The 27,025-nt window shown below is 34.4% G+C and overlaps 9 protein-coding genes and 6 pseudogenes across 15 annotated transcripts, besides 2 other annotated features; 6 read left to right on the top strand and 9 right to left on the bottom strand.

Moving 5' to 3' along the window:
- Positions 1–964: 964 nt before the first annotated feature.
- Positions 965–2,063: a mobile genetic element.
- On the bottom strand, positions 1,369–1,588 carry TVAGG3_0247500 (uncharacterized protein; the record flags this gene model as incomplete). Its single annotated transcript, XM_051227923.1, has 1 exon — positions 1,369–1,588. A coding segment is annotated over one exon (220 nt), but the record flags the coding sequence as incomplete, so codon positions are not given.
- Positions 2,064–3,173: 1,110 nt separating the features above from the next.
- TVAGG3_0247480 (uncharacterized protein) lies at positions 3,174–4,437 on the top strand (the record flags this gene model as incomplete). Its single annotated transcript, XM_001291406.2, has 1 exon — positions 3,201–3,539. A coding segment is annotated over one exon (339 nt), but the record flags the coding sequence as incomplete, so codon positions are not given.
- A 1,175-nt stretch (positions 4,438–5,612) lies between these two features.
- On the top strand, positions 5,613–6,823 carry TVAGG3_0247470 (annotated as a pseudogene). Its single transcript has one exon. A coding segment is annotated over exon 1 (1,211 nt).
- Positions 6,824–10,230: 3,407 nt separating this feature from the next.
- TVAGG3_0247460 lies at positions 10,231–10,765 on the top strand (annotated as a pseudogene). The gene has a single exon. A coding segment is annotated over exon 1 (535 nt).
- A 652-nt stretch (positions 10,766–11,417) lies between these two features.
- On the top strand, positions 11,418–11,819 carry TVAGG3_0247450 (uncharacterized protein; the record flags this gene model as incomplete). Its single annotated transcript, XM_051227922.1, has 1 exon — positions 11,418–11,819. One exon carries the CDS (start codon positions 11,418–11,420, stop codon positions 11,817–11,819), a length of 402 nt encoding a protein of 133 aa, XP_051112908.1.
- Positions 11,820–11,848: 29 nt separating this feature from the next.
- TVAGG3_0247440 (uncharacterized protein) lies at positions 11,849–12,503 on the top strand (the record flags this gene model as incomplete). Its single annotated transcript, XM_051227921.1, has 1 exon — positions 11,849–12,503. A coding segment is annotated over one exon (655 nt), but the record flags the coding sequence as incomplete, so codon positions are not given.
- Positions 12,504–13,549: 1,046 nt separating this feature from the next.
- On the bottom strand, positions 13,550–14,002 carry TVAGG3_0247430 (annotated as a pseudogene). The gene has a single exon. A coding segment is annotated over exon 1 (453 nt).
- A 463-nt stretch (positions 14,003–14,465) lies between these two features.
- Positions 14,466–14,915, top strand: TVAGG3_0247420 (protein of unknown function, DUF4106 family; the record flags this gene model as incomplete). Its single annotated transcript, XM_051227920.1, has 1 exon — positions 14,466–14,915. The coding sequence occupies one exon, from the start codon at positions 14,466–14,468 to the stop codon at positions 14,913–14,915; it is 450 nt and encodes a 149-aa protein (XP_051112906.1).
- A 628-nt stretch (positions 14,916–15,543) lies between these two features.
- Positions 15,544–16,227, bottom strand: TVAGG3_0247410 (KilA, N-terminal/APSES-type HTH, DNA-binding family; the record flags this gene model as incomplete). The annotated part of the gene is made up of 1 exon (XM_051227919.1): positions 15,544–16,227. One exon carries the CDS (start codon positions 16,225–16,227, stop codon positions 15,544–15,546), a length of 684 nt encoding a protein of 227 aa, XP_051112905.1.
- A 654-nt stretch (positions 16,228–16,881) lies between these two features.
- Positions 16,882–17,820, bottom strand: TVAGG3_0247400 (organellar and viral DNA polymerase type B; the record flags this gene model as incomplete). Its single annotated transcript, XM_051227918.1, has 1 exon — positions 16,882–17,820. The coding sequence occupies one exon, from the start codon at positions 17,818–17,820 to the stop codon at positions 16,882–16,884; it is 939 nt and encodes a 312-aa protein (XP_051112904.1).
- A 1,606-nt stretch (positions 17,821–19,426) lies between these two features.
- TVAGG3_0247390 (uncharacterized protein) lies at positions 19,427–20,180 on the bottom strand (the record flags this gene model as incomplete). Its single annotated transcript, XM_051227917.1, has 1 exon — positions 19,427–20,180. A coding segment is annotated over one exon (754 nt), but the record flags the coding sequence as incomplete, so codon positions are not given.
- Positions 20,181–20,328: 148 nt separating this feature from the next.
- TVAGG3_0247380 (DNA/RNA polymerases family) lies at positions 20,329–20,787 on the bottom strand (the record flags this gene model as incomplete). The annotated part of the gene is made up of 1 exon (XM_051227916.1): positions 20,329–20,787. One exon carries the CDS (start codon positions 20,785–20,787, stop codon positions 20,329–20,331), a length of 459 nt encoding a protein of 152 aa, XP_051112902.1.
- A 1,117-nt stretch (positions 20,788–21,904) lies between these two features.
- On the bottom strand, positions 21,905–22,341 carry TVAGG3_0247370 (annotated as a pseudogene). Its single transcript has one exon. A coding segment is annotated over exon 1 (437 nt).
- Positions 21,997–27,025: part of a mobile genetic element that runs on past the window's edge.
- Positions 22,372–23,709, bottom strand: TVAGG3_0247360 (annotated as a pseudogene). Its single transcript has one exon. A coding segment is annotated over exon 1 (1,338 nt).
- TVAGG3_0247350 lies at positions 26,308–26,800 on the bottom strand (annotated as a pseudogene). The gene has a single exon. A coding segment is annotated over exon 1 (493 nt).

The following is a 27,025-nucleotide window of genomic DNA, read 5'->3' as shown; positions in this document are numbered from 1 at the left end:
ACTTTTTCGTTAATTCAAAACTTGATTCTATCTCTTCCTCAGGATATTTTTCATTAGGATTAAAGTCTTTATATGCTAAAGCGTAACGAATCATTGAAGCATTCGATGATAAAGAAAGATTATGAAGCATGTCAATTTTATAAACAAATGTTTCTTCAATAATTTTATCAATTGGGTCAATCATAATTTCAACATCTTTATTGCAATAATGAATAAAATATTCTAATCTATTCTTAAAATTTTTAGCATCATTGAGATATATTTGATAATCACTATCTGATATAGTTTCTTGAGTTAATGCTGAATAAAATGAATCTTGAGTGAATGGTTCCACTTTATATAATTCATCTTCGTAATTCTCCCATGTGATGAATTGATAAGGGAAAAAGGATTTAACACGTGATTTATTGTTTCCGAAATCTTGAGTGAATTGGTCTAATGTTCCACCCGCTATATAATTTCTGATGTCAATAAATCTCAATTCATATGGAACGTTTGTTTTCTTTACAATGATTGGCTTAAATTGAGAAGAAGAACCCAGCATTGATTTTATTTTCCATTTTGCAGTGTTTAAATCACGAAGAATTAAATTTAAATCAAACTTTCCCGAATTAAAACCTATGATATTCACTTTATTGAATTCCTCATCTAGAAGTTCTTTAAATGCTTCCTTCTGTTTTTCATTTAATGTATGAGACAAAGTCCCCGCCGTTTGCGGCTTCAATAATTCTTCATATTGTTCAATATTTGATTTAGCAACTAATGAACATGTTGAAAATAAAAACTCAATCCAATCAGAAATAAAAGAATCACTGGAAGTTAAGCAAAAATTCCTCGTATATGTTTTATCATTTAATTTAACCGTTGATGATACCATGAATGGTTTTAAGTAAGCGTTCAAAGTTGCACACTCAGAAAGTTGTAATTCTTCTTTAGTCTCTAATGTTTCGAAGTCAAAAGTAATATAATATCTTGTCGGTTGATAATATTCCTGCAAATTGTGAGCTAATAACCACTGATATATCTTCTGTTTCGTAATATGTGGTGCATATGGTTGCTGTGTCTTTTGCAACTGAACGTCTTGAATTAATCTTCCATTATTTTCTTTACATTTCTCACAATGCTTTAAAAATCTTCTTTGGTTTTTCCTTTCTGGATCATCACGGATAGAATAAACTTCTTCTTTACAATATGGACAAACTCTATAGCCGGTGAGTGCTTCAACGTCTGTTATTCTGTCAGCGTGAAGTTTTCCACATGGACTCTGTGTTAATAAAATATTTACTGTTTCAAATTCTGGATCTATCATTATTGATTCCACTAATGGAAAGTCTACCTTATTTATGTCCACGTCTTCTGGTTGAGGATCACAATAATAGAAATCAATATTAACATTTAACATTCTCGCTAATCTCTCACTTTCTGATGAAATGTCAAACCCTTCATATGCATCTATTGCTTCATTTAAATAGCTTCTACGAGTTTTAGGATTAGCACCATCAGGAATGTTATAGAAGCGTTTAAATAACCTTCTACCTTCTGCTCTAATTTGATTATCATTCATTTTAGCTGTTCCGTTTTTGTTCATTTATGTAAGAATAAAAAATTAAAAAATAAATAAAAATAAAGTTTATTCTTTAAAGCCCATAAAATGAATTAAGAACACATAAATTTTTATCATCTGCAACGTGACGGATACATTTTAATTTACTCAAGAATGCGTACCCTGATACATTAAATCTAATTCCTGTCTTATTTAATTTCACAACTTTGAAAAGGAATGTATGAATAGCTATAAAATCATCAGGTTCTTTAGGTTTTTCTTCTTTAGATGTGGGATATAAGAAATTTATAACATCATCTTTATTCATTTTTCCATCATAATCAAACTCATTTAAAAACTCCGCGAATTTTTGACAATTTCTTAAATAATATTTACTAACTTCATAACCCGCCTCCTCTAATATATCCTTTATTTCCTCATTTGTGAATCCAAATTTTTTAACGTCGTTAGTCTTGACGCTCATTTCATACAAAATAAAAATAAATTATTCAAAAATGTAAGACATGAATTTTTAAAGTTTATTTTTTTAAAAAAATTTTTTATTTTATTCATGAAAATAATTATTTCTAATTTCTTTTACTCTCTCGTACATACTAGATTTAAAGAATTCAGAACTTTTACCATAATCTCCTAAATGTTTTCTTATCCCTAACGTGTGCCAGTTATTATATGAAACTGAATAAACTTTATCTTTATCTTTACACCTTTCATCACTTCCAATATATTTATATCTCAGTTTTGATTTAGCATTTTCATATTCATTAGCGTTTAATAATTCACAGTCTTCCTTTTTAAATTGATGTTTAAGATATTCAGGATTTAATACTCTACGTTTATATGCTCCTAACTTAGTTCTAAAGGTTTTTCTACAAAATTTAGGAATTCCATCCTCTTTAATGTCATCAATGATTTCCATTTCATTATTTCTAATTTCTTCTTCTCGTTTATGAGGTCTTTGATTATGACTCCATTGATTCCATGAAATTAAATATTCTTTATCATTATATTTATACCTCATTAGCTTATTTTGGCTTTCATATTCATTTAATAATTCACAATCTTCATTTTTAAATTGAAGTTTAACCCATTCAGGATTTAAACAATGTTTAATAAATCGCGGAATATCTGACATCATCTATATATAGCTTCTTTTATAAAAGATAAAAAAATAAATTATTTTAAAATTAATGTTAATTTTTTAATGCGTTTAGTATATAAATATATTTTAATGCATCGTCTATATATAGATGTAACAAAAAAAGTCACACAACCCTTCCTATCCTACTACTATATATAAATATATCTTAATAAATTTAATTCCTTAAGGTAGAGCATGTTCAAATTTAAAATCTCATACAATATTTTTCTTAATGGCGTATTTTTCTGAGGTCGCCCAAATAAAGGTGAATTCAAAATTGAGAACTCCAAGGCGTATGGCGAGTATTCAAAATGTACGCCACTTACAAAATATTGAATGTGGATTATCAATTTTTTGGCGTGTTCAATTTCAAATTTTGATATTTATGTTTATTTTATTCAGTATAATGCTAAGAATTAAAATATAAAATTCATAGAATTTTTTCTTTGAAAATATTTTACATTTTTATTAGACCACTCCTAGACTAGTCATCAGGTTATCCTCAGATCATCCTCAGACTACTCCTTATCAGATTACTCATCATCCTCAGACTACTCCTTAGACCCCTCCTCATCAGACTACTCCTCAGATCTTCCTCATAAGACTCCTCCTCAGATCTTCCTCCTGAGACTACTCTTCAGACTACTCCTTAGAGTCCTCCTCATCAGACTAGTCCTGAGACTAGTCCTCAGACTACTCCTGAAACTACTCCTCAGATTATCCGCAGACTCCTCCTCAGATTATCCTCAGACTCCTCCTCAGATTATCCTCAAACTACTCCTCAGTCTAATCCTCAAACTCCTCCTCAGATTATCCTCAAACTACTCCTCAGTCTAATCCTCAAACTCCTCCTCAGATTATCCTCAGACTACTCCTCAAACTCCTCAGTCTAATCCTCAGACTCCTCCTCAGATTATCCTCAAACTCCTCAGACTACTCCTCAAACTACTCCTCGGTCTAATCCTCAGACTCCTCCTCAGATTATCCTCAAACTCCTCAGATTATCCTCAAGCTCCTCAGACTACTCCTCGGTCTAATCCTCAAACTCCTCCTCAGATTATCCTCAGACTCCTCCTCAGATTATCCTCAAACTCCTCCTCAGATTATCCTCAAACTCCTCCTCAGATTATCCTCAAACTCCTCAGATTATCCTCAGACTCCTCCTCAGATTATCCTCAAACTCCTCAGATTATCCTCAAACTCCTCAGACTACTCCTCAAACTCCTCAGATTATCATCAAACTCCTCAAACTACTCCTCGGTCTAATCCTCAGACTCCTCCTCAGATTATCCTCAAACTCCTCAGACTACTCCTCAAACTACTCCTCGGTCTAATCCTCAGACTCCTCCTCAGATTATCCTCAAACTCCTCAGATTATCCTCAAGCTCCTCAGACTACTCAGATTATCCTCAAGCTCCTCAGACTACTCCTCGGTCTAATCCTCAAACTCCTCCTCAGATTATCCTCAGACTCCTCCTCAGATTATCCTCAAACTCCTCCTCAGATTATCCTCAAACTCCTCCTCAGATTATCCTCAAACTCCTCAGATTATCCTCAGACTCCTCCTCAGATTATCCTCAAACTCCTCAGATTACTCCTCAAACTCCTCAGATTATCATCAAACTCCTCAAACTACTCCTCGGTCTAATCCTCAGACTCCTCCTCAGATTATCCTCAGATTATCACTTTACATATATATATCGATAACTAAATAATTACTTATTATACTTTCTTTATTTTTTTTTAATTTTAAAATAATATTAATATATCTTTCTACGTTTAATGATGAAAAGAAAAAAAAAAGGTAGTGGGGCCTCCAGGCGCGTTGCGCCCTCTAGCCCTGAAGATGTTTAGTATAAATGAAGTTTATATTTGGGGGGCTTCCAGGCGCGTTGCGCCCTCTAGCCCCTAAGAAATTTTGCCCAAGACCCAAGAGGAGGACCGAACCCCAGCCGACCAGCCGTTGACTTTTTTGTAGAGCGCTCAAAATAGTATAACTTTGTCCGGACAAGTAAGGGTCTATCGTCGCTACAGGAAAAGTTACCGGCGTTCCAAGGAAGTATACTTTGAGAAGCCTTTTCCCCCTTATAGAATGAGATAGGACGGTTATTTTACAAAACTGACAACATTTTGACCGAGTAGTTTTGTGCTGAACAAAAGTGTCATATTAAACATCTGTCAAAAACCGCTTTTTAACTTCACTTAAAATGCCACGTAAGCTACGTAAGAATATACGTAAGAGAAGGAGCATTGAAACATCCAATAGTTAAAACTGACACCACAACAACAGTTGCAACAACAAATGATGAATGACCCCACTATGTTGCAACAAATGTCAAGCAACCCTATGCTTTTAAACCGAGTTATTGGTGCACAGAGTGGAGGTTTAAGAGCGGCACTTTTAGCGAAAAATGGCAGGCTATGGTGGAGCTGCAGACGGAACAGTTATAACCCTCAAAGTCAAATGAATTTGAGTTCACTCAAAAATCAAATAACAGATGTCAAAAAGTCAAACATAGACATACAGAAACAAATAAGTGAAAACGAAAAAGAAACTAGAATATGACAGACACACAAAGAAACTCAATGAGTTAAACGTAGAGAAAAGAAGAAAGAAGAACAACTGAAAGAACTAAGTACAGAGGAATATGCGAAAAAAGTGTCAGAAAAAGCAGCAGAAGTAGCAAAAATGGAACAAGATGTTATAAATTTGAAAAAACCATACTACTCAATATAAAGTACTGAAAGATGAAGAAATAAAACAAAAAGCCCTGAAGACATATATGGATAGCGATGAGTATAAAAAAAAAGTTGAAGCAAATGTAAAGGCAGAAAAAACTTTTACAGTTGCAAAACCAAACCGTACAGTATGAAAACTTAGCACAAGAAAGTAAAAATAACGACGCAGCCATGCAAAAGGCAATGAAAAGCGCAGAATATATAAAAGCTAATAATGAACTGGTTAGACGCCCAAGCCAACGCTAAAGCAGCCCAACTTATAGGGTCAATAAGGACAAAAATACAAGCGGATGAAGACAGTTCAAATGAAGCTTTAATGAATGCTGACTTTAAGAATGCCTTCGAAGCTCTTCATAGTAAGGTGAAACTAGTGTGAACGACTTCTCATCTGGAAAGAAACTGAAGTCTGAAGGTTTCGACAAAGAGTTAAGAGAAGTAGCACAAAATATGACGAAAATAACAGATGCAGCAACGAGACAGGCAGTTCAAAGTGCCTATGACGCCGTTAGAGCAACTGTTGTGGAAAGTCAAGAAAAAGAGTTACAACAGACCAAAACAGACCTAGTAAATGCTTTCTTTAAAAACGAAAAGTCAGGTAGGACATTATGCTGCAGATGGAACATATGTGCCAGCTGGTGGAACTTATATACCACCAAACCCTCCAAGAGAAGCACCTGCACCAGGACTACCTAAAACATTTACATCGTCACATGGACACAGACACAGGCATGCACCAAAACAACAACAACAACCAACAGTTCAAAATCCAGCACCACAACCAAAACCAGCACAACAACCACCTCCACAACCAGCACAGCAACCAACAGTTCAAAATCCAGCACCACAGCAACCACAAACAGAGCAAAGACACAAAAGAAGTAGAGAACAAGGAAACCAAGAATTCTTAAAAATGCTTAAGGAAGATTATGGTTACCCAGATACTCTTGACTTTAGTGACAGATATAAAGAAGCTATTAGAAAGTTCAAGGAAGGAAATACTGACCCGAACCTATTTAGCTTTATGGTTCAGCACCAAATGGGATATAATCTCAAACCTGGAAAATACAAGCTCGCTAAGGGATATGATTTAATAGCATATCATCCAAATGACATGAATGAATTTACTCCGAGATATTTGGTGTCAGAGCTAAATGATAATTCAACTCTCTTCATGAAACGCGTAAAAAATAGAGACGGAACGAAAGAAGAAAGGTTATGAGTCCGGATGACTTAGATAGGGAACTTTTAAAAACGGTCTCGGAATATATGAAATGCCACCAGATGAGGTACAAGAAACTCAACAGGAAGAAGTTCAGATACAACCAGACATGGAAGAAATAGTTCAGCAACAACAGCTAGAAGAGCCTGAAGGAAACGAACAAGTCCCTCCTTTGGAAACTAACTTCACAGAACTAGATGAAGATTTGGAACAGCCGAAAAATCTTGACCCTCAACAAGTGTATGCGGAGAATATGGAATCTTTCCAAGAGTCTAAGAAAAAATTCGGCTGACATAGTAGAAGATATCGAAAAATGTTCACCGACATACAAAAGACTCCAACATCAGATGAAAATATTCAGCAAAGAATGGAAGTACTGAAAGAAAATGTACGCAAATACAATAATCCTTTTTACTTACGACCATATAACGTTCAATCTTTGGCTGAACTCGGTGAAAATAAAAGGTTAAATTTCAACAAAACATATAGAAATGAAACATTGTTTAAAGTTCATTCAGAACCTAGCCAATATGGAAACAAACCTACTTTTGTTTCTGCAGGACTATGGAACTACAATGAGATGGGGTCATAAAGCTAATCCGGATAGGTGGTTCATAAACTTACAACCTCAATTCCAAGAAGTTGTAGACGCAATGGAAGTGAATGGTGAACCAGATATAGCTGGTATTTTCAGCGCGGCTTTAATGCCATTGAAAGATATGAAACATGCAGATATTTTGGACCAGTATGAAATGAACATGGCTGATGGAAATATAACACCTGACGTTCTAGAACATTTATCTCAAAGAACTACACAGAACCATAGAGATGGTATATTTGGTGAAGAGTTTAGAAAGAAAGTTAGGGAGAGAGAAGAAGAGAACCTATTGTACATGACCTTGCAAACGAAAGTTTACAAAATGTCATAAAAACTTACTTTGCAGACAATGAACCGAGAAGGATGAATATTTAAGAAAACTCAAATGGACAGTACCAAATGAAATGTTAGTATTGAAAAAACATTCCTTGACAAAATAAAACCAACTACAGAAATAAATGACGCAAGACTGAAACATTGGGTAAAAGCTTTTCCCATTCACAAAAATATTATTGGTAACATGGAAAGAAAACCAGAATGGCTACAAAAACATATATTTGGAAACGAGCTTATTCCATATGGACAAGCTCTGTTTGAAGAGCTTGAACCGGAAACTCAGGAAAGAGTCATGCAAAACAATACGCGAAGACTCAAATACAAACTATGACAAAATCTTTCTAGGATATAGGTTACCTGAGATGGGCGACCAGAGCCCAAAGGCAAAAAGGACATGGGAAATTTACAACATACTAGGTGAACATGAGGCAAAGATGCAACAACTTGAAGCAGAGGGCAAGTTACCAAAAGCGACACCAAAGAAGAAGAGAAGAGTAGAACAAATGAAAGTAGTGAAGAAGTAACTTCATCTAGTGAAAGTAGTGGCAATGAAGGAAAAAGAAGAGTTAAAAACTCAGTCAGGAAGAAAGTAAAGCTTGGTCCGAGTGGGTTCTATTATGACACATAAATTCAACTATTCTATATTTTTACCCATATGAAATGTACGCCGCTCAGAATATAACGCCAACAGTTTTGGATGCCATGAACGGAAATGTTTCCGAATGGTATAACGAATGCGACAATGCCATTAGAAGGTCAGAAATAGTTCCTGGAACTTACGAATATACAACTGCTGTTTCTTATGGAAACGTAGGTGAGTTTGGAGAAGGTTCTTCAACAACAGTAGATATTGCTTGCGACAGGTTTCATATTATTTCTATTGACAACTCATTCTTATACGTGGAACAAGACATTGAAATAAAACCTTCTGCCAAGTTGTCTGACAAGAAAGGTTGCAATGGAATTTTCTATGTCGGATACCAATATGCTCCAGAAGTTTTCATGGGATATAAGATATATTCTAACTCTGACTTAGTTCAAACAGTAACATGGGCAAACTATGAATGGTTCGCTTTGAGAAACTCAGTACAACCACAAGCTAGAGAACAAACAGACCAGTATGCAACTATTGAGAAAATAAGAAGACTTGACCCTAACGTTCCAGGAGTTTATGTTAACCTTTCTGGTTCAGATGGAAATGCTGCCACTAAAGTAAAACTGAAACTTAGAGTTCCTTTGTCATCTTTCCTCATCTTCAGGTTTTTAAGATACTTGCCAAACTGGGCAGGAAAAATTTCTATCGAACTTACTCCAAGCAAAAATAACTTAGTCATTGCACCAACACAAGACCCATTCACTATTACAGACGTAAAGGGAACAAATAAAACATTCATTCGCCGAATTTTGCAAAGACAAAGTTGACTTAGACTTTGGTTTCTCAAACTTCAACAATTGAAGTAAACTATTATTTCAATGCTGCTGGAGATGCTTGGGACCCAGTTAAGTTCACATGCGAAAAGTTGAATGCAAGAGAATAGAAAGCAGACTTGCCGTTTATATGTTGACCCAGATATTTCAAATGCTTTAGCTGCCAAATATATTGCAGTTCCACTTATGTTCCCTATACACCAAATATCTGTCAAAGACTTTGCAGGTGAAGTTGGAAACCAAAGTGCTGACCCAGGTGCAAAAACAGATATTGCTTTAACAACTGCAATGAAACATGCAGATACTATGTTTGTACTGTTCAGACGAACTATAAATGACTATTCTTGTTTCTACAACCCTGGTATTAAATATCATATAAACATAGATGGCAAATATTATCCAAGAGAAGAATATTCTACAGTGAGGATATGAGGTCATACAACTTGACATTAGATGCTATGAACTTTAACAACAACTTCACAACAACCATTAACCCTGAAATGCAAAGTTCTATTATGCCATATGTGAAAGTATGGACTCATACAGGAGGTCAAAAAACTCAATATACAAATGGAGACCGTTCAAACTTTTGGCTTGGCATTCCATTTGCTGACTCAGAAGACTTTATGGGTGGTATTTCAACTGTTGGTACAGTTCAAATACAATATACTGGTGACAGAGACGGTCCAGATGAATTGAAAGCAAAGAAGTTTACAAAACCAATAGCACTTTTCACGGAAGATGCTCTTTGAAGATTCGTTCGATGAAACCTGCTGGGGCTCCTCAGATTGGCATAACGACAGCTTCCATCGAGCAGATTTTGGCAGCAGGTCAGTAAGTTGTTCTTGAACTGACTTCTCTCCGTCAAATATTGACAGTACGCCAGTTTTGACATAATATTGTATAAAACTTTCCTTTAGTAATATCGGTCAGTTTTGAAGTTATATTTTGTCTGCTTCAAGAACTTTCACCATTTCGTTATACCAACTTTCTTGCTTTATGAAAATATTTTGGTTCAGCAAATATTGCTATTCTATAACATTTACCATTTTTGTATAAAGAACTATTCTGTCAATGTATTTGTATTGTTTGTGAGTATAAACTTTGTTTTGCTTCAATTCGAAGAGATACTCAAATACGTCCATCTTTTTATTCTAAGTAAAATGTCATTTCCGAAAAATAGAAGCGTAAGTGTTTCAAAAGGTTTAATGGCGGTGGCAGATGTGAAGTTAAATTCACCAACTCAAACAAACAGTCAAAGTGTTATTGTCAATGTCAAAGACAGAGATGTTGAAGTGGGGAAACCATACGAAGACGAAGATGGTATAACAATTGTTCCTGTAAAAGAACCAACATATCCTGAAGTTAACAGAGACTTAAGTTCTGTTGCAGATATTCGAAATGACTACCAACAACTGAAAGACAAACTTCAAACTCAGGAGAAGATTTGTCAAGCTTTAAGTATAATGTTAAACTTGGTCGAACACAACCCTGTAAAAGTGAACTCATATGTCATTGCACCTCATGAAGTTTTGAAAGAACTATTGAAACTTTTGACAGAGGCAGACGATATAAACATCAAAGAAATAGAACCCGACATTAGTTGCTGTGGTGTTTCATATATATGTCATTGACAAGATATACGTTATGAAAGGAGGTGAAACGTTGAACTTAAAGTATAGTTTCCCAGACGTTATAAAAATATTTGACGACCACAACATTTCATTAAAGTTTATTTGCTAAGTAAAAATGTCAAAACTTCTTGAAAGATGTTTGAAGAAAAATAATATAGACTTTATTTCATGTAAAGGACTTTACACACTTTTGAACGATATGAAAGACCCTGTTTTGTTTGTTCGTGTAGACAAAGGAAAGTTCTATGTCTTTACAAAATATTTGAACTTCTTAGACAGAGAACTTCAAGAAACGCCATGTGAAAGTTTAGATGAAGTTCTTCTCCACTTTCAGAAAAACTTTTAAATATATATAAATGGCAGAAGACATAATGGTTTATACTATTACGACTAAAAACCCTGAGTCATATAATTCTATAACAACAAACTTACAAAGTCCTCAAGGACGATATTGTAAACTAACCTTAAACACAATGACGACTAAAGCCTGTTTTGCTCTTTTGACACCAGAAGACTTTATTGTTGTGAATGGTAAAAAATACTCCTTTGAAGATACTTACTCAGATATACCACCAACAGGTTTTGTTGACTTATTTAATACTTTAAGTACGGGTGTAACATGTGCTGCAACTAGAGCAGGTTTCATTATGTTTGGATGTCCGACTGAGTTTACTATAAACGATATGAGCTATAATACAAAACTTATTTCTGGTTTTTACTACCAACAGTTTCCTATAACAGGAAAAGGTGTCATACAAGGAATGTCTATTCCATTGACATTAAGCACACCAATCTTATATATTGTTTCAAACTTAGGTTCAAAGTGTTATTCGAATGTCGACAGAAACTATTATGACCAAAAGATACTTATGCGTATAAACAATACTTTCTCTGCTGGTTTGCCTATTGTTCATTCGAATGCAGAATTTTCAACCTTAGTGAACTCAAACACTTTGGCAAGTATAACGTTGACATTAGTTGACGCAAACTTTGTTCCTGTAAAACTTTTATGTCCTATGTATTTGTCAATGACGGCAGAAAGTTTCGAATTGGAAGATGCAACTGGTGAAAGTATTGTATTACAAGAACAACTTCAACAACAAATAGCTCAAGAACAACAAATGCAACAAATGGAACAAATGCAACAACAAAGTCAAGAATAAAAAAATATTATTTTTTTATTTTTATAAAAATGTACAGAATAGATGTTTCAGATTTTTATGACTTCCAAGCATTCAGAAATATGTGTCCATTTAGAGACTATAACAAAGCAGTCGAGAATTTGAAACGTTTAGTCATTTATGTTGACTCTGCCCCAGAATGTTATGTCATGAAAGAATGGGATGTTGTCTTTAACAAACCAAGAGCAACAATAGTGTCTGAACAAGAATGTAGACAGAAACTTAAGAAAATAAAAGTTGTACAAGTTGGCATGAAGATGTTAGATGCTTGGGATATCTTATTGTCAAAACTTGAAGATTTTTCAGTTCGTGGTATAAAGTTTTATACACCTTCTCCAAACTTCTATTCTATCTTCACTGGATATAAATATGAACAAGTAGAATGGAAAGAAAATATTATAGAAGCTTGGTTAGACCATGTCAAAGAAATTATATGCAATGGAAACGAAAAGGTTTATGAGTATATCTTATGTTGGTTTGCAAACATCTTACAACATCCAAGTGCTAAAAATGAAACTGCTCTCATTATAATTGGAAAACAAGGAACTGGTAAGAATACTTTCTTTACAGATATTTTGTGCAAACTGTTAGAAGGTTATTCGAACCCTAATATGACAAACTTAGAAAACATCTGCGGTAAATTTAACTCTTCAATTGAGAATATGAAACTTATAGTTTGCAATGAACTTCAAAGTATAGATACAACAAAAGTTTTGAACTCAGATGCTTTGAAGAGTCTTATAACAGATAAAGTTGGAGTTGTTGAAAGAAAGTATAAAGACCAAAGAGTTTGTGAAAATGTTGCAAACTTCATTATGGTTTCAAACAATGTTGTTCCGATGAAGTTAGAAAGTTCTGACAGAAGATATGTAGTTGTCAGAACGTCAGAAGCTCATATGCAAGATACAGAATATTTGACGACTTAGCAGAAACTTTGACATCTGACTTTTACAACCACTTGTTCTCATATTTCATGACATTAGATATTTCTAAGTTCAATCCAAGACAAATTCCACATACCGAAGAGAGACAAACATTGTTAGAAGCAAACAAGAGTGTTTATGAACTGTTCATAGATGAAACTGACTTTGTGTCATTAGATGAAAGGTCATTGTACGATTCGTATAAACAATATTGTCAAGAATATGGTTATATGCAGCTTCTAAACGTACATTCTTGGCAAATGTCAAAAGTCTTTTAGACGTACAGAATGGTGTATATACAAAGAAAAATTTTTCTGAGTAAATTTAAAAAAAAATATTTTTTATCCGATAGAAAAGATGACAAAATTCATCTCAGTAAATAAGTACATGTCAGGACTTAAAGAAGAACTAGACCCATTCACATATTTGAATGTTTACTTCTACCATTTTGAAAAGTCTTCATTCAGCAAAGTTTGGAACATCGAACCAGTTAAGTTTGCTATTGTGACTAAAATGGTGCGAAATTGAAGACTTAGACATAGAAGGTTTGTTAACAGTCAAAGAAAGTTTGACAGAAGGTTCTCAAACCTTAAAGAAGGCAAAGCATACAAACTTGTTATACCTTATGAACCAAAGAAGACAGACGACTATGAATATTATGAGTCTAAAGTTGTAGAAGTTCAAGGTAAATTGGTAAAAAGATTTTAGAGTCTAAGCCAGTGTTTACTCCTAAAGAGGAAGAGAACATTGACATTGACCCAGAAATGTTCTAAAAATAAAATTTTATTTTTACATGTCAAATTTCTTTTTCTCTGGAACTGGCTCTGGTTCTTTCTTCTCTTCTTCTACTTTCTTTTCTTTCTTTTCTTTCTTCTTCTTTTCTGGTGGAGTTATGTCAAAATTTGGCGCAACCATATTTATGTAAAAGTTCTTTGTCCTTTAATAGCTCTTCTATTCTGTTTTCTATTTCATCTTCAAGAACAGCGCATGTGTCTTCTTTGCATTCTAAGAACTTTTGTTGGACTTCATCTTTCCAATCGGCGTCATCTCTGTCAACAAGTCTGTCATTGACAAATTTTAAGACTGCTCTGCTTAATGTTTATGGTTCTTGTCATATTCCCAGAAACAGAACTTTAGAACAAATTCACCTTTCTTGTTTACACTATGTAAGATTTTATGGTCGACAGATGTTTTGCTGTCGAAAAGCTTGTCTCGAATATAGATAGCGAAATCGCTAGACATTTTCTAAAAGATAAAAATTTTAATTTTTCTAAAAAATATGTTAGAAAAAAAGTTTGCTGACATTGACAAGAAATTTGAGAATGTTTTAAACAAGAACAAGAGGAAGTTAGAAAATGCTCAGATAAAGCCTATACATGACAAGTTCTTATTTGCTCAGAATGGTATAACAGGTCTAATTGCACCACCTGGGTCGGGTAAGACTTTCACTTATCTTAAAATGGCTGCACAGCAACAAGAACTAGATGAGAAGAACCCATTCTATGAGTTAGTTGTTATTTGTAGTACTTCTGGTCAATTTGACCAAACCGTCAATTCGTTCAAAGATATTATAAAGAAGTCTAAGTTAGTATGTATAAAGGATACTGAGTTGTTAGATTGGATAAAGAAGTACCAAAGAAGAGTTTTGAAGTATAATGCTATAAATGAGTATGTCAATTCGAAGTTTAAAGACCCAAATGAGGAAATGCAGAGAATATTAGAGAAGAAACACTTCAGAAACAAACAGAAAGAGATAGAATACATTTCGAAGAAATTGCAATCTTACGATTGGAAAACGTACCCTCATAGATGTCTTCTTATCTTAGATGACTTTGCTTCTCATCCTTTGTTAAAGAACAGAGAACAAGATATGTGTCGAATTCTTAAGAAGCTCAGACACTTTAACATCTCAGTTGTCATTTGTGTACAGACAGCAAAGAGTTTAAGTAAGGATGTTAAAAGAATACTTACTGACATTATACTTTTCCCCGGATTCTCCGAAGACGATTTCATGGAACTTATGAAAGAGTCCATGGCAGGTAAGTTTGACAGACATGAACTATGGGAGAAGTACAAAGTCATACAAGACCCTCATACTTCTTTCAGAATTCATATCTACGCAAACAAAGTTCAAATTGTAAAAAGTCAAGCTTGAAAAATCTAAGTGTTTAGTCTTAGTAAGTCTGTTGTGGTGCTGGGGCTGTCGGTTCTTCTGGCTTTGGAAGGCATTCAGGAAGAGGAACGTCAGTCATCCGTTTGTGTCCTGTCGGAAGGAAAAATTTTTCCTGTCGGATGGAAGAGTTCTTCCTGTCGGAAGGAAAATTTTTTCCTGTCGGATGGAAAAACTTTTTCTGAAGTTCGACCAAAAAGTTCTCAATTTTCGAAAATTTGAATGGTTTACGGACGGACAACTGGAAGCGTTCTTCCTGTCGTCGGGAAAAATTTTTCCAGTTGTCGGGAAAATTTTTTCCTGTCGGAAGGAAAAACTTTTTCTGAAGTTCGACCAAAAAGTTCTCAATTTTCGAAAATTTGAATGGTTTACGGACGGACAACTGGAAGCGTTCTTCCTGTCGTCGGGAAAAATTTTTCCAGTTGTCGGGAAAATTTTTTCCTGTCGGAAGGAAAAACTTTTCCTGTCGGATGGAAAAACTTTTTCAGTTGTCGGGAAAATATTTTCCTGTCGGAAGGAAGGACTCGGAATGCCAGAAGGATTTGACGAGGCAATTTACCTAATTGAGCTACCTGAGCCATCTGAAGTCAAGCGTAAAAATAAAGAGTGCAATTTACTCTACTTGTTTGAAGTTGTCAAAATACTCTGTTATTTTTTCCTTTAACAATGGCAAATCTTCTTTGAAGGTAAGAATTGTACAACCTTTAATATCATAGTGTGTTTGAGGTAAAGTATCTTGAACTATTTGTTTCACATCTTCATTTGGAGTCATTGAAATCGGTAAGTTTTCGCGATAGAACCAATTTCTGTCAGATTTGTAAATCTTAGCAAGGTCGTAAAAGCTTTTGTTGTTTCTTCTGACTAAATGCAACATAACCATATCTTTATCTTCTTCTTTCTCCAACTCTTCAGTATAAATCATATACTTATAGTTCTTTTCCTTACCTTTTGGTACCGAACGTGGTATTCTTTTCTGTATGCTTTTGTCTTTTGCTTCAAGCTTGTTTTCCATCTCTTCACGTTCTTGTCTATGAATTTCGTCAAGAAGTCTGTAAATATACCAAGCATAACGAGGCGAAGCCCACATTGCAACAGCATTTACAAGAAGTCTATGTACATAATATCCTCTCAAACCGTTTGGCAATTTTTCACGATTTTCATAGAGTTTTGGCGAGTAAGATTTTTTACTTACTCGCTGTTCTTCACTGTTTTCATAGAGTTTTGGCGACTGGGGTTTTTTACTTACTCGCTGTTCTTCACTGTTTTCCGAGGGAAGCAAGCATATGAGGAAATTCATGATTTTTGTGCTGAATTCAATAAAAATATATTTTAGGTGAAGCCCACATTGCAATAGCATTTACAAGAAGTCTATGTACATAATATCCTTTCAAACCAGGAGCCAAATTCTTGCGATTTTCATACGGAATCTCTTCTCTCGGTTTTCCGAGGGAAGCAAGCATATGAGGAAATTCATGAAATTTGGTCATTTTTCATCAAAAATAATGTTTAGGTGAAGAGGTGAGATTTCACCTGTTTTTTCACCTAATTTTTCACCTCAGTTATTTTATAAGCGTTTTACATGGTAAACGTTATTTTTGGAATTTTGTGAAAACTCAACGGTTTGACACATGCCATATGCCATTATACTCAGAATTTTGTTGCTGAATTCAATAAAAATATATTTTAGGTGAAGAGGTGAGATCTAACACGTTTTCTCACCTCTTTTCTAACATGGTCTAAAACACACAAAACTCATGAACTTTGTTGCTGAATTCAATAAAAATATATTTTAGGTGAAGAGGTGAGATCTAACACGTTTTCTAACCTCTTTTCTAACATGGTCCAAAACACACAAAACTCATGAACTTTGTTGCTGAATTCAATAAAAATATATTTTAGGTGAAGAGGTGAGATCTAACACGTTTTCTAACCTCTTTTCTAACATAACTATTTACAAGCGTTTTACATGGTATATGTTGCGATGGTTCATGACTTTAAACAGTTTTGTAGCTTCTATTTCTTCTTTTAGTACATCGAATGTTTTAACTATGCCGAAGGTTTCTTTATACTTCTTCTTGACGTCAGATAATAGGAAATCGTCAGCAGTTGGATAGTTTTTGTTCAGAAATTCTAACATGTTCATTTTATCTTCTGCTGGTTTCTCTACTTCTTTCTTTAAGTCTGCATAGTCGTTTCTCATTCTTTCTATCTCTTTGACGGAGTAGTTATATTTCCTAATTGCTGCCTTACATTTTGAACATTGCGGGTTCATTTTTGCGTTATACATTGAAATAAAACCAGCTAAAACAACTAAAGCGTCAATTGCTCTCTTCATCTCAAACATAGCGGGTCTTATCTGTTCATTCCATACCTTACCTCTTCTATCTTTATCTCTTATCTGCCATACACATTCAGCAACTAACGAAACAAAGTTGTCGTAGGTCTTAAATTCTTCAGATTTATATATGTCAGAAACATTCTTATATACCATATCGCAATCTTTGTCCATAACCTTATGGTTGCAATGAAAACCAAGGAATTCATAATTTACCTTTCGTATGAACTTCTTAATTTCTACTGAGTCAGTTGGTTTCACTTCAATTTCGTCAAATTCAGGAATAGTGAGTTTTTGTTGTTGGATTTCAGGTCGTTTAGGCAAATGGTCAATAATGTCCTCCATTTCATAAAGATACTGTTCATTTTCTTCATCTTTCGCACTACAGTCTAAATTACTTGTTAAAAGTTCTTGCTTTATCTTCTGGATTTCTGTTTCAAAAGTATATGAAGAAGGAATGAAGCTTTTCATTTCTACTAACATAGATGTTGGATTCATGACTAAAGAGTTTGGTGCTGTTGTTTGAATTGTTGTTGTGCCGATTGTTGAAATCATATCTTTTATACAAAATAAAAAAAAATAAATAAAATAAAACTAACTTTATTTTTTCTATCTTAAGGAAATGTCAAAAATTCATGATTTTCGAGAGTTTTAGACCATGTTAGAAAAGTGGTTAGAAAACGTGTTAGATCTAACATTCTAACATAAACTTTATTTTTGCTGAATTCATGAGTTTTGGTTGAAAGAATACGGTGGAGCCAAAAGTGGCTCGACCTCAAAACAAGCATTTTGTGAAGAATATAGCAACAGTCTGAATTCCGGCGGTTGCTTTTTATACAAAATTCAAGAGGGTGAAAAAACAGGTGAAAAAACGTGTTAGATCTCACCTCTTCACCTAAACTTTATTTTTTGGTGAAAAATGACCAAATTTCATGAATTTTCACAAAAGACCAAAAATAAACGCTTTACATGTATTTTTCAGCAACTTCGTCAAATAATTTTATAGCTTTATCTATCTCATCTACTTCAAACGTTTCTTTACCTTTTATGGGAGCACCATACATTTTCTCAAACTTTTCAAGTAGTTCTGTTTCTGCAGCTCTCATATCATTAGCAAACACAACCTTGACTCTATTGACTGTACTGTCATATCTTTGAGTTATATTATATGTTCTTCCTATCTTATATCTCTTTGTATTGAAGTCCTTCGGTTTCTGAACGATGTAAAGTAAGCCTTCACTGCAACGTTCCGTATCGAATGAACCATAAGTTATGAAGTTATATCCAACAACTGGGTCAACCATAACAAAACTATTGGTATAAGACTTTGTCTATAAGATATGCTCTTGTTCCATGAAATGCTACTGATATCATAAGCTCAGGATTCTTGTCAAAAATTTCTGAGTAGAAGCAATTCTAACCCAGTCCTTTGCTTTCTTTCCAGATGGAGATATAATGTCTGACAAAGAATATTTGTTGTATTTCTTTGAGTATCTTACGTTTAAATCACCGATTCTAACCACTTTGGTGTCATTGTCTATCTTTCTAACTGTTTCAAACTCAATGTTTGTCATTTCTGTTCTTACATACAAAATAAAAAAATAAATAAAATAAAACTAACTTTATTTTTTCTATCTTAAGGAAATTCATGATTTTCGAGAGTTTTCTACGATGTTAGAAAACAGGTGAAAAAACGGGTGAGATCTCACCTCTTCACCTAAACATTATTTTTGGTGTAAATTTCATTGACTGACTGACTGACTGACGGCACAAAGTGGCTTAGCGAAAACATTAATATATAAAATTCATGAAAATTCATGAAAATTCAAGAGGGTGAGAAAACAGGTGAAAAAACGGGTGAGATCTCACCTCTTCACCTAAACATTATTTTTGGCCCGGGAACAACTTTCTCAGTAAACCTTAACGTTTAACTTCACTTTTTTATGTTTTTTGTGAAAGTGTCAAAAATAAATTGTTTTCATGAGTTTTCTACGATGTTAGAAAAGTGGTTAGAAAACGTGTTAGATCTAACATGCTAACATAAACATTATTTTTCAATACTTTTTCAGCACTTTTCCATAGTTATATATGAAAGACAATTCGAGATAAAAGTCATAGTACAATGGAATAATATGTTGCACACCATTTGTTGTGAACCAAACTTGAAAGTCAGAGAAACTGTTACTAGGTGGTTCGTAGAATTTAGAAGCAAAGTCATAAAAGTCCTTACCAATACATAGAAAACTATTGTTGCTTGAACTGAAACTTGCATGACACATAACATTTTGAGGGTCAAACACGTTTCTATAAACCATCAAATCTGCTGGTGGAAGTATAAATTTAAATGGACCATCTGGTGGTAATGGTTCGTTCTGGTTTAGTAACCGAAGAAATTGTGCCCAAGAACGTTTGTCTACTTTCCAAAATAAAAACTCTGTATCTCTTGGAGGGTTAATTTCAATCTTTTGAAATGAAACGGTGGAGTTCATCTTGTCATATTCTAGTTTCAGATAGTATGTTCCATTTAGTAAAGAGTCGTATTTTTCTTGAAATTCCCAATAATATTTGTTCATTTGAGTTTGAAAGTCATTTAGAGTTTTCTCAAGACTTTCGTCTGAACGAACTGTAAAGATTCTCATTTCGTCAAATTTGTCTATTAGACCATCAGAACCTTTATACTGCCCATGAAAATATACTACGAACATAAATGCGTTAGTTCTATTTGAAAACAAAACTCTTCTAAATCCTATTGCCTTTGCATCTGAAGGACTTTGAAGCCAACGAATTGGATAGTCAAACCTGTATGCTCGGGATGAAATTTCTTCATCTGAAATAGTCCTACCAGCATTTGTAAAGATATAGTCTAACGGTTTTGTATCTGCTACTTTTGTTCTTTGTTTTTCAACCTGAAGCATTTAATATATGTAAAAATATATTGTTTTAAAATGGTATGCCATTTCATATTTCTCATCTAACAAACAAGTTTCCCAACGGTCTTCTCCAACAAACTCAGCGTACATTTCAAATAAAATAAAAAAATGTCACTTTTTTAAAATAAATTTTTTATTTCATGCAATGTTTTATTTCTGTGCCGTCTTCAAGTATGCCCCAATATTTCCTTTTCGATATTACATGAACTTCGGAAAATACCTTATCTAGCTTAAAACAGCCCATCTTTTCACCGACCATTCCCATTTCAATGAGTTTGTTGTATCCTTCTTCGTTCGTCATGAGTGCGTCAATGTTCTCATAGTAAACCTTCACTTTCGATTTGACTTCGGAGAAGAATTTGTTGTACTCGTCAAGGACTGCCTTTGCGAACTGAGGGTAAGACCAATGTTCGACAATAGGTTTTAATGTGGTTACTAAGCCACTTTGACCTTGAGTGAATTCGTACTTCAAAACAAAAGGAGAAAACCTTTCAACAAAGTTGTCGACCTTCTCATAATGTTTACTCTTCATCTCTTGAGGTTTCTTAATGGAATATCCCCATGTCGAATTCATAAGCAATTTGAGTGTCATTGCAAGTTTGGGGGTTGAAGCTTTCCTAATATCATACAGTTGTTGTATGACTTTTCCAACTGTATAGTTCCTTCCCGGGAACTCACCATCTTCGTTTGGAATTCCAGTCGGAATATATTGGACAAACCTCATGTAAGTTAGTATACATATCTTCAGTACGGTGGCACTGCGCGCCATCTTACCGAAGATATGTCAACCTGACACTTTACAAAACCACTAACGTATATTTTACATCGCAGATGCAATATTTCTAATAACCTTAAACTATTTCTGCCACGTAAAGTATTTATCACATAAACCACCTCATCTCACCTCTCTGTACGTTATATATTGTGCGCAGGTCATTGCCCATGACAACTCCCCGCGACACAATGCACGTGCATGAAAAAAATAAACGTTCTCACTAACGTTCTCACTAACGTTCTCACTAACGTACACACTAACGTTCTCATTTACAAAAGTATTGCAACTCTTTCCATTGTTGTGCTTCACATAATAGTTCATATTCTTCAGTATCACTACTGTCGCTCCAATCGTCTGAGTCAAAGTCACTGTCATAATTAATGTTAGTAAGTTTTGACAAAGCTAATGAAACACGCTTACCGTTTGTATCTACTGCTTGTATATATCTTCCATTATGTTTGCTATCATAAACGCTCAAACTAACTTTACCCTTTCTCCTCGTATCTGATAGAATGTATTTTCACGAGGAACGAAGAACAAATTCTTGAACTCATGACCGTTGTAGTTTGTTATTTCAATAGTTTTCGTCATTACATCCAAATAAAAATTTTCAGTAAAAATAAAACTAACGTTAAAAATTTTATTCCTCACTGTCGTCTGCTTTCTCCAACTCTTCTAAGCTTCTTCCTAAGTTTAGTAATGTTGTCCTCATGAAGTTTAATCTTTCTCAAAATTCCTTCTTTATCTAATGGTTGCTTTATCTTTCTAAACTGAACTCTACCATCCTTCATAGTATGAATGTAAAAACCTTCTGGAAAGTTCCTGATTTAATGTATTCTACCAAAAACTTTTGTTTCATTGCTTCAGTGACTTTAGTCGTCATTTCAATCAAATAAAAATTTTAATATTAAATAAAAATAACGTTATTTTTTCAGTAAGGAAACGCAGGAGTTTTACGATTTATTTGAGGAGTAGGTTCTGGTTTAAATGTTGGAGTCGGTTTAGGAGTTGACTTTTGAACAGGAGTTTGTACTTCATAGGTTCAGGAGTCATTGAAGGTTTTGCTTGTGAAGGTGTTGGAGTTTGTTTAACTTCAGCTACTTCAGTATTATTTATAACATTTGCTTTATTTCTTTTCAACATCATTACTGCTCCTGCTGTAGCTAGCAAACCTAGTGGGAGACCATATTTTATATAAGGACTTGACCAAATGCTATTTTTGACAGGAGCTGGTGGAACACCTAACCTTGGTGAGACTGCTCTTTGCCATTGTGCAGCTCGTAAGAAATATTCAATAGGTGCTCCATAATCGTTTGGTAAAGTTTGTTTCATAGATGGTGAAGGTTCACGAGAGCTTGATGAAGAACTCATTTATAAGCTTTAAAAATAAACGTTCATCCTTTATTCCTCACTGTCGTCAGTGCTAAGTTATAGTCATCTAATCTTATTATTGGGATCCATTAGCACGCACCTGAATGGCAAAGCAACAATCCCTCATAAATCCAATAAGTGGCTTTGGTACATTTTCAGTTGCTAGTTCAATAGGTCCTTTAACAGACAATTTGTATGTTATTGGAGCAGTAGATGTTTGACCTTGCTGGAAGCAAAAGTCCACTTCTGTTGGAAAACCACATAAGAAATGTGTGTTGTCATAGCTATCCCATTTATGTTCCACACTACCATCATCCACCAATGACCTCATAACATCTTCATTAAATCCTATCATATCATTGTTTGTATTGCAAGCGTTCGCAACCATTTCATAAAATACAGGTCCATATGATTTTTCAGGTTCTGCAGGCATATTTCCATAAGCTCCCATGGAAAGCTGAAGATATTTAAACTTAGGGTTCTCAAAATTAACATAATAGTTGTCTTTCTTTCTAAATAGTGCCCAAATACTTTTAACATTAATAGGCGTATAAGCTGCTGTAAATGTTGCACTTGAACTATCTGTATTCTTTGAGAATGAACCGTCCATAGGAATCCAATCCATAACTTTAACAGGAAAACATAAAGCCTCGTTTGTATAATGTTCTACAAGTTCTGTATAAATGTTAGGGTCTAAAGAGAATGACTTTGGATGAATGAAACATTCATTAAAATCCATCTTTGTTCGAAATAGTTGCTGGTTACAGTTGTAATAGTAACTGTTCCACTAGCTTCTACTGCCTTCGTTATCATAGTGAATGGTTCATTCCATGGAACAAATTTATTTGTCGGTGGATTTGAATCTGAAGCAAATGCAACTTTAAGAGTTGGATTGAAAGCAATGATATCATTTACAGATATAGATGTGCATTGTAAGGCGTCGCTACTGAACTTTACTTTAAGCTGAATGTTTCCTGCAAAAGCTGGAATAAATCGAATAGCTTCTAATGGAAGGAATCTTCTAACAGGAATTCTTAAACGAAGCTTAAAATCAAATGATTTTCCTGCTGTAATTGGACCACTAACAATTTGTCCTGTTCTGCATGTTCCCGAATGACTCCATACATCTTCATGTCGAGTCTTTGAGAAAACATCTACTTTCTTTATTTGTTCGGTAGTTTGTGAGTTTGAAGTTATATATGCTTCTTCTCTTGCGTTGTCTTGAGAATATACGATACGACCATTTGCAAGGATTTGATATCCAGCAACTGCATAGAAAGCGTCATCGAAACCAATCCAAAATCCTGGTGGGTTTGTTTTATTGGAACCTGAACCAATTTCTTTATCTGCAATAAATTGACCTTCCATTTTATACGTAATGAATGTATTGTAAAGGTCCAACATATTTTCACCAGGAGGTGAGAGATTGAATGTTACCCATGTGTTATCTTTAGCAGTTCCAGGTTGTGATGGAATCTTTGCGTCAGAATATTTTCTATTAGTGTCACCAATTTGAACTGCATTGTCTATGATATCGAAATATGAGCGAATCTGATGAATATGCTCTGCTGGAGTAAATTCGTTTAACTGTTCGTTCTGCATGTATTTACTTCAGATAAAAATATCTATTTACTTCATTATTCTCACTCTTCTTCTTGGCATTCGTGTGGAAGTTGTTTCTTGACATTTTCAATGAACTGTACATTCTCTTTTGTCTCAACTTCTTTCACTGGTGGGTCAGGGTTCTTTGACTCGGTTTGTTTTTCAATGAAATTCACGAACTTTGCAATAAGCTCTTGGTTCGTTATTGAAAGAACATCTGGCTTCTTTTCTTCTGTTCTTTTTGCTCAGTTTGAACAGAAGGTTTTATATGGGCTTCGTGGGCTTCGCCCTTGCCATGCACCTTAATGTTGTCGCTTTCTGCATTCGCTAATGGAACCTTTCTTTTTCTTACATATATTTTACCATCTTTACTCTGACTTACATAATAGAAAGGATGTTGTATTCCTCTTGCGTCATTTAATATAATAGACTCTCGCTCTGATTTTGACAAGCTCATTTTACATCGGTTAAAGTTTTAATTTTGTTTTTTATCTACAGTCAAATGACTCAGACAAGCCCTACGGACAAGACCCAAGGGGTCATAGATGTTGAAGCATTGAAGAAAGAAATTCGTGAGCAAATTTTATCCGAACTGAAGGAACAAAAACAAGAACAAAAGCCAGAGAGACCAAAGAGAAAACTTAGTGAAAAACAACTTGCTGCATTAGCTGCTGGAAGACAAAGAACCCACGTTTGCTGGCGAAAAAGCTAGAGAAGAAGAAGCTGAAGCAAAAGCAAAGAAGCTGAAGCAAAGAAAGAGTAAATGGTTTATTTTTATCCGAATTAAATGTATAGACAAATACCTTTATCTGTTGCGTTCAGTAGTGAAAACCCTGACGTCAAAATAAAGGGGAACAGAGTAACGTTTAAGTTTCCAACAGACTGGATTGTGAACATAAATGAAGAGAAGTACATTGGCATAACATCTATGTATATAACACGTGCTTTCAGAAAGGTTGACTTTATACTTCAAGTCGAGATAGAAAATGACGAACAGTCTTTAAGCGCCCAAAACATTCACATATACAAATACTTTAAAGACGATACAACATTGTTGCAATGTATGATTTCATTTAATGAGATGTTCGAGAAAAAGTTCAACATTGAAGTACAAACTTTACAGCCTTTACGTGAGTTTCTTGCACAACTGAAAGAAGAAGGTAGTCAGCCACAACTTATAGACTTTCATTATGAATTTAATGAAAATGAAGATGGAACACATGACTGTCAATTCATTGTATTCTCACCATTCAATGAAGTCGCTAAAAAAAGAAAATCCATTACGTATAAGGTTTCAAATCTCTGAACCCAATGATGATTTAAGAATGTTTTCAATTATGATGCAATGCTTCCGAGGAAAAATGAATTTTCAAAGATTGTAACACCTGGTATTTGGGATAGAAAGCAAGCTATATTATATTCAAACTTAAGTAAGGGAGTTGAAAATGAGTTCATTGGTCATACAAGAACTTCACCACTGCCAAACCCTAAGTATTACAAGTTAACTGGCTTCAATCGTGAGTTTTGGATAGACATGTTCTCCACTCATGACCATAACTGCCCAGTGTTCTTACCTCCAGACCATAAGGACTGTCTCTACATTGAAGCACAACTCTTAAACTCTACCATCGCAGTATTGTAAAATCTACGCTAGTTTTATTTTTTCTGAAAATTTTTATTTGAGTGAAAGGCATGGAAGGTGAAGGACATTGGCAAACACTCGAACATGACAATGACTATGAAATCTTTTCAGAGTACCCATATCCAATTAGGCGCATAAGTAACAAAAGAGTTGTAAGTGAGTTTGACAACGGTGATGGTTATATTTGTGTTTATTTAAACAAACATAAACTCTTTAAGCATAAAATTGTTGCAAATCAATTTATACCGAATCCTGAAGGACTTCGAGAAGTAGACCATATAAACAGAGACAGAGGAGACTTTCATATCTCAAACTTAAGGTGGGTGTCGAGAAGACAAAACATGAGAAATATTTCTGGTTCGAATGGCTATTGGTTTGACATTGTAGACACTCTTCCTGAAGATGCTGTTGAAATTATACAATACTCTAAATTTACTCTAGAAAATTACTACTATGTCCCAAGTGAAGATGTCTTTTACTATTTCATGGGAACTCAATACAGACGAATGAATGTCTTAAGACAGTATAGCAAAGATTATATAAACATTACAGATGTAGAAGGAAGAAGAACAAAGCTGTCTATTGCAAAGTTTAAGAGAGACAATGGTTATACATAAATGACAAAAATATATGACCTCATTATTTTTATCACGAATGACATCATTCATGACCTCATTGCTGACAAAAATAAGCCGCTAGCGGCAAGGGCGAAGCCCATGACCTCAGAACTTCAACTTACGAATAAAGCTTGTTTTAGTCGTTATTGAGAAGTTGAACTTTTCAGCAAAGCAAGGTTGACATGACTTACACAAGTCGAATGCAATCTCTTGACCATCATAAAGTGCTTTGTAAAGTTTCATTAAACTGAACTCAGAGTCTTTGTCATATGTTCCAACAGGTATGTGAATGTTCTTATCTTCATTGTAATAGCATTGTATAGCTTCAGGAAACATTTCATTAGCGGTTAAAGCAATAACATCTTGCTTCACGCCTTTCATTCTGCAGTGAAATGCAACTTCATTTAAATCGTTAGTGAGTAAGTCTATGTAGGTCTTCTTTCCACAGAAAATACTTTTATAAGCTAAACTTTGTTTTCCAGGTGTTATTTCTGCAAAGTCGCTATGAAATTGACCAAGGTTCTTTCCTATAAGTTCGCGACCATATCTCTTCTTAAACTCTGCTGCAAGCTTTGGTATGTCTTCATTAATAGTGCATACTATCGGTCCTGGTAAAAGATTTGAAGTCCCATATCTTCAGCAGTACAGAATACTTCATTCATAATACGTTTTGACATAGACAGAATATTAACACCAAGTGGACAGAAGTTAAAGTGTCTGCAAATGCTTTTCGTTAGCTTGAAAATAGTTTTATCTGAACCATCCAAACCTTCGAACTTCACTATATGGTTGTAATTTCTTATAGCATATCTTATAGCATCTT

This window comes from Trichomonas vaginalis, chromosome IV, assembly GCF_026262505.1.
Source record: "Trichomonas vaginalis G3 chromosome IV, whole genome shotgun sequence".
NCBI lineage: Eukaryota > Parabasalia > Trichomonadida > Trichomonadidae > Trichomonas > Trichomonas vaginalis.
This window is presented reverse-complemented; position numbering and strand designations above follow the sequence as displayed.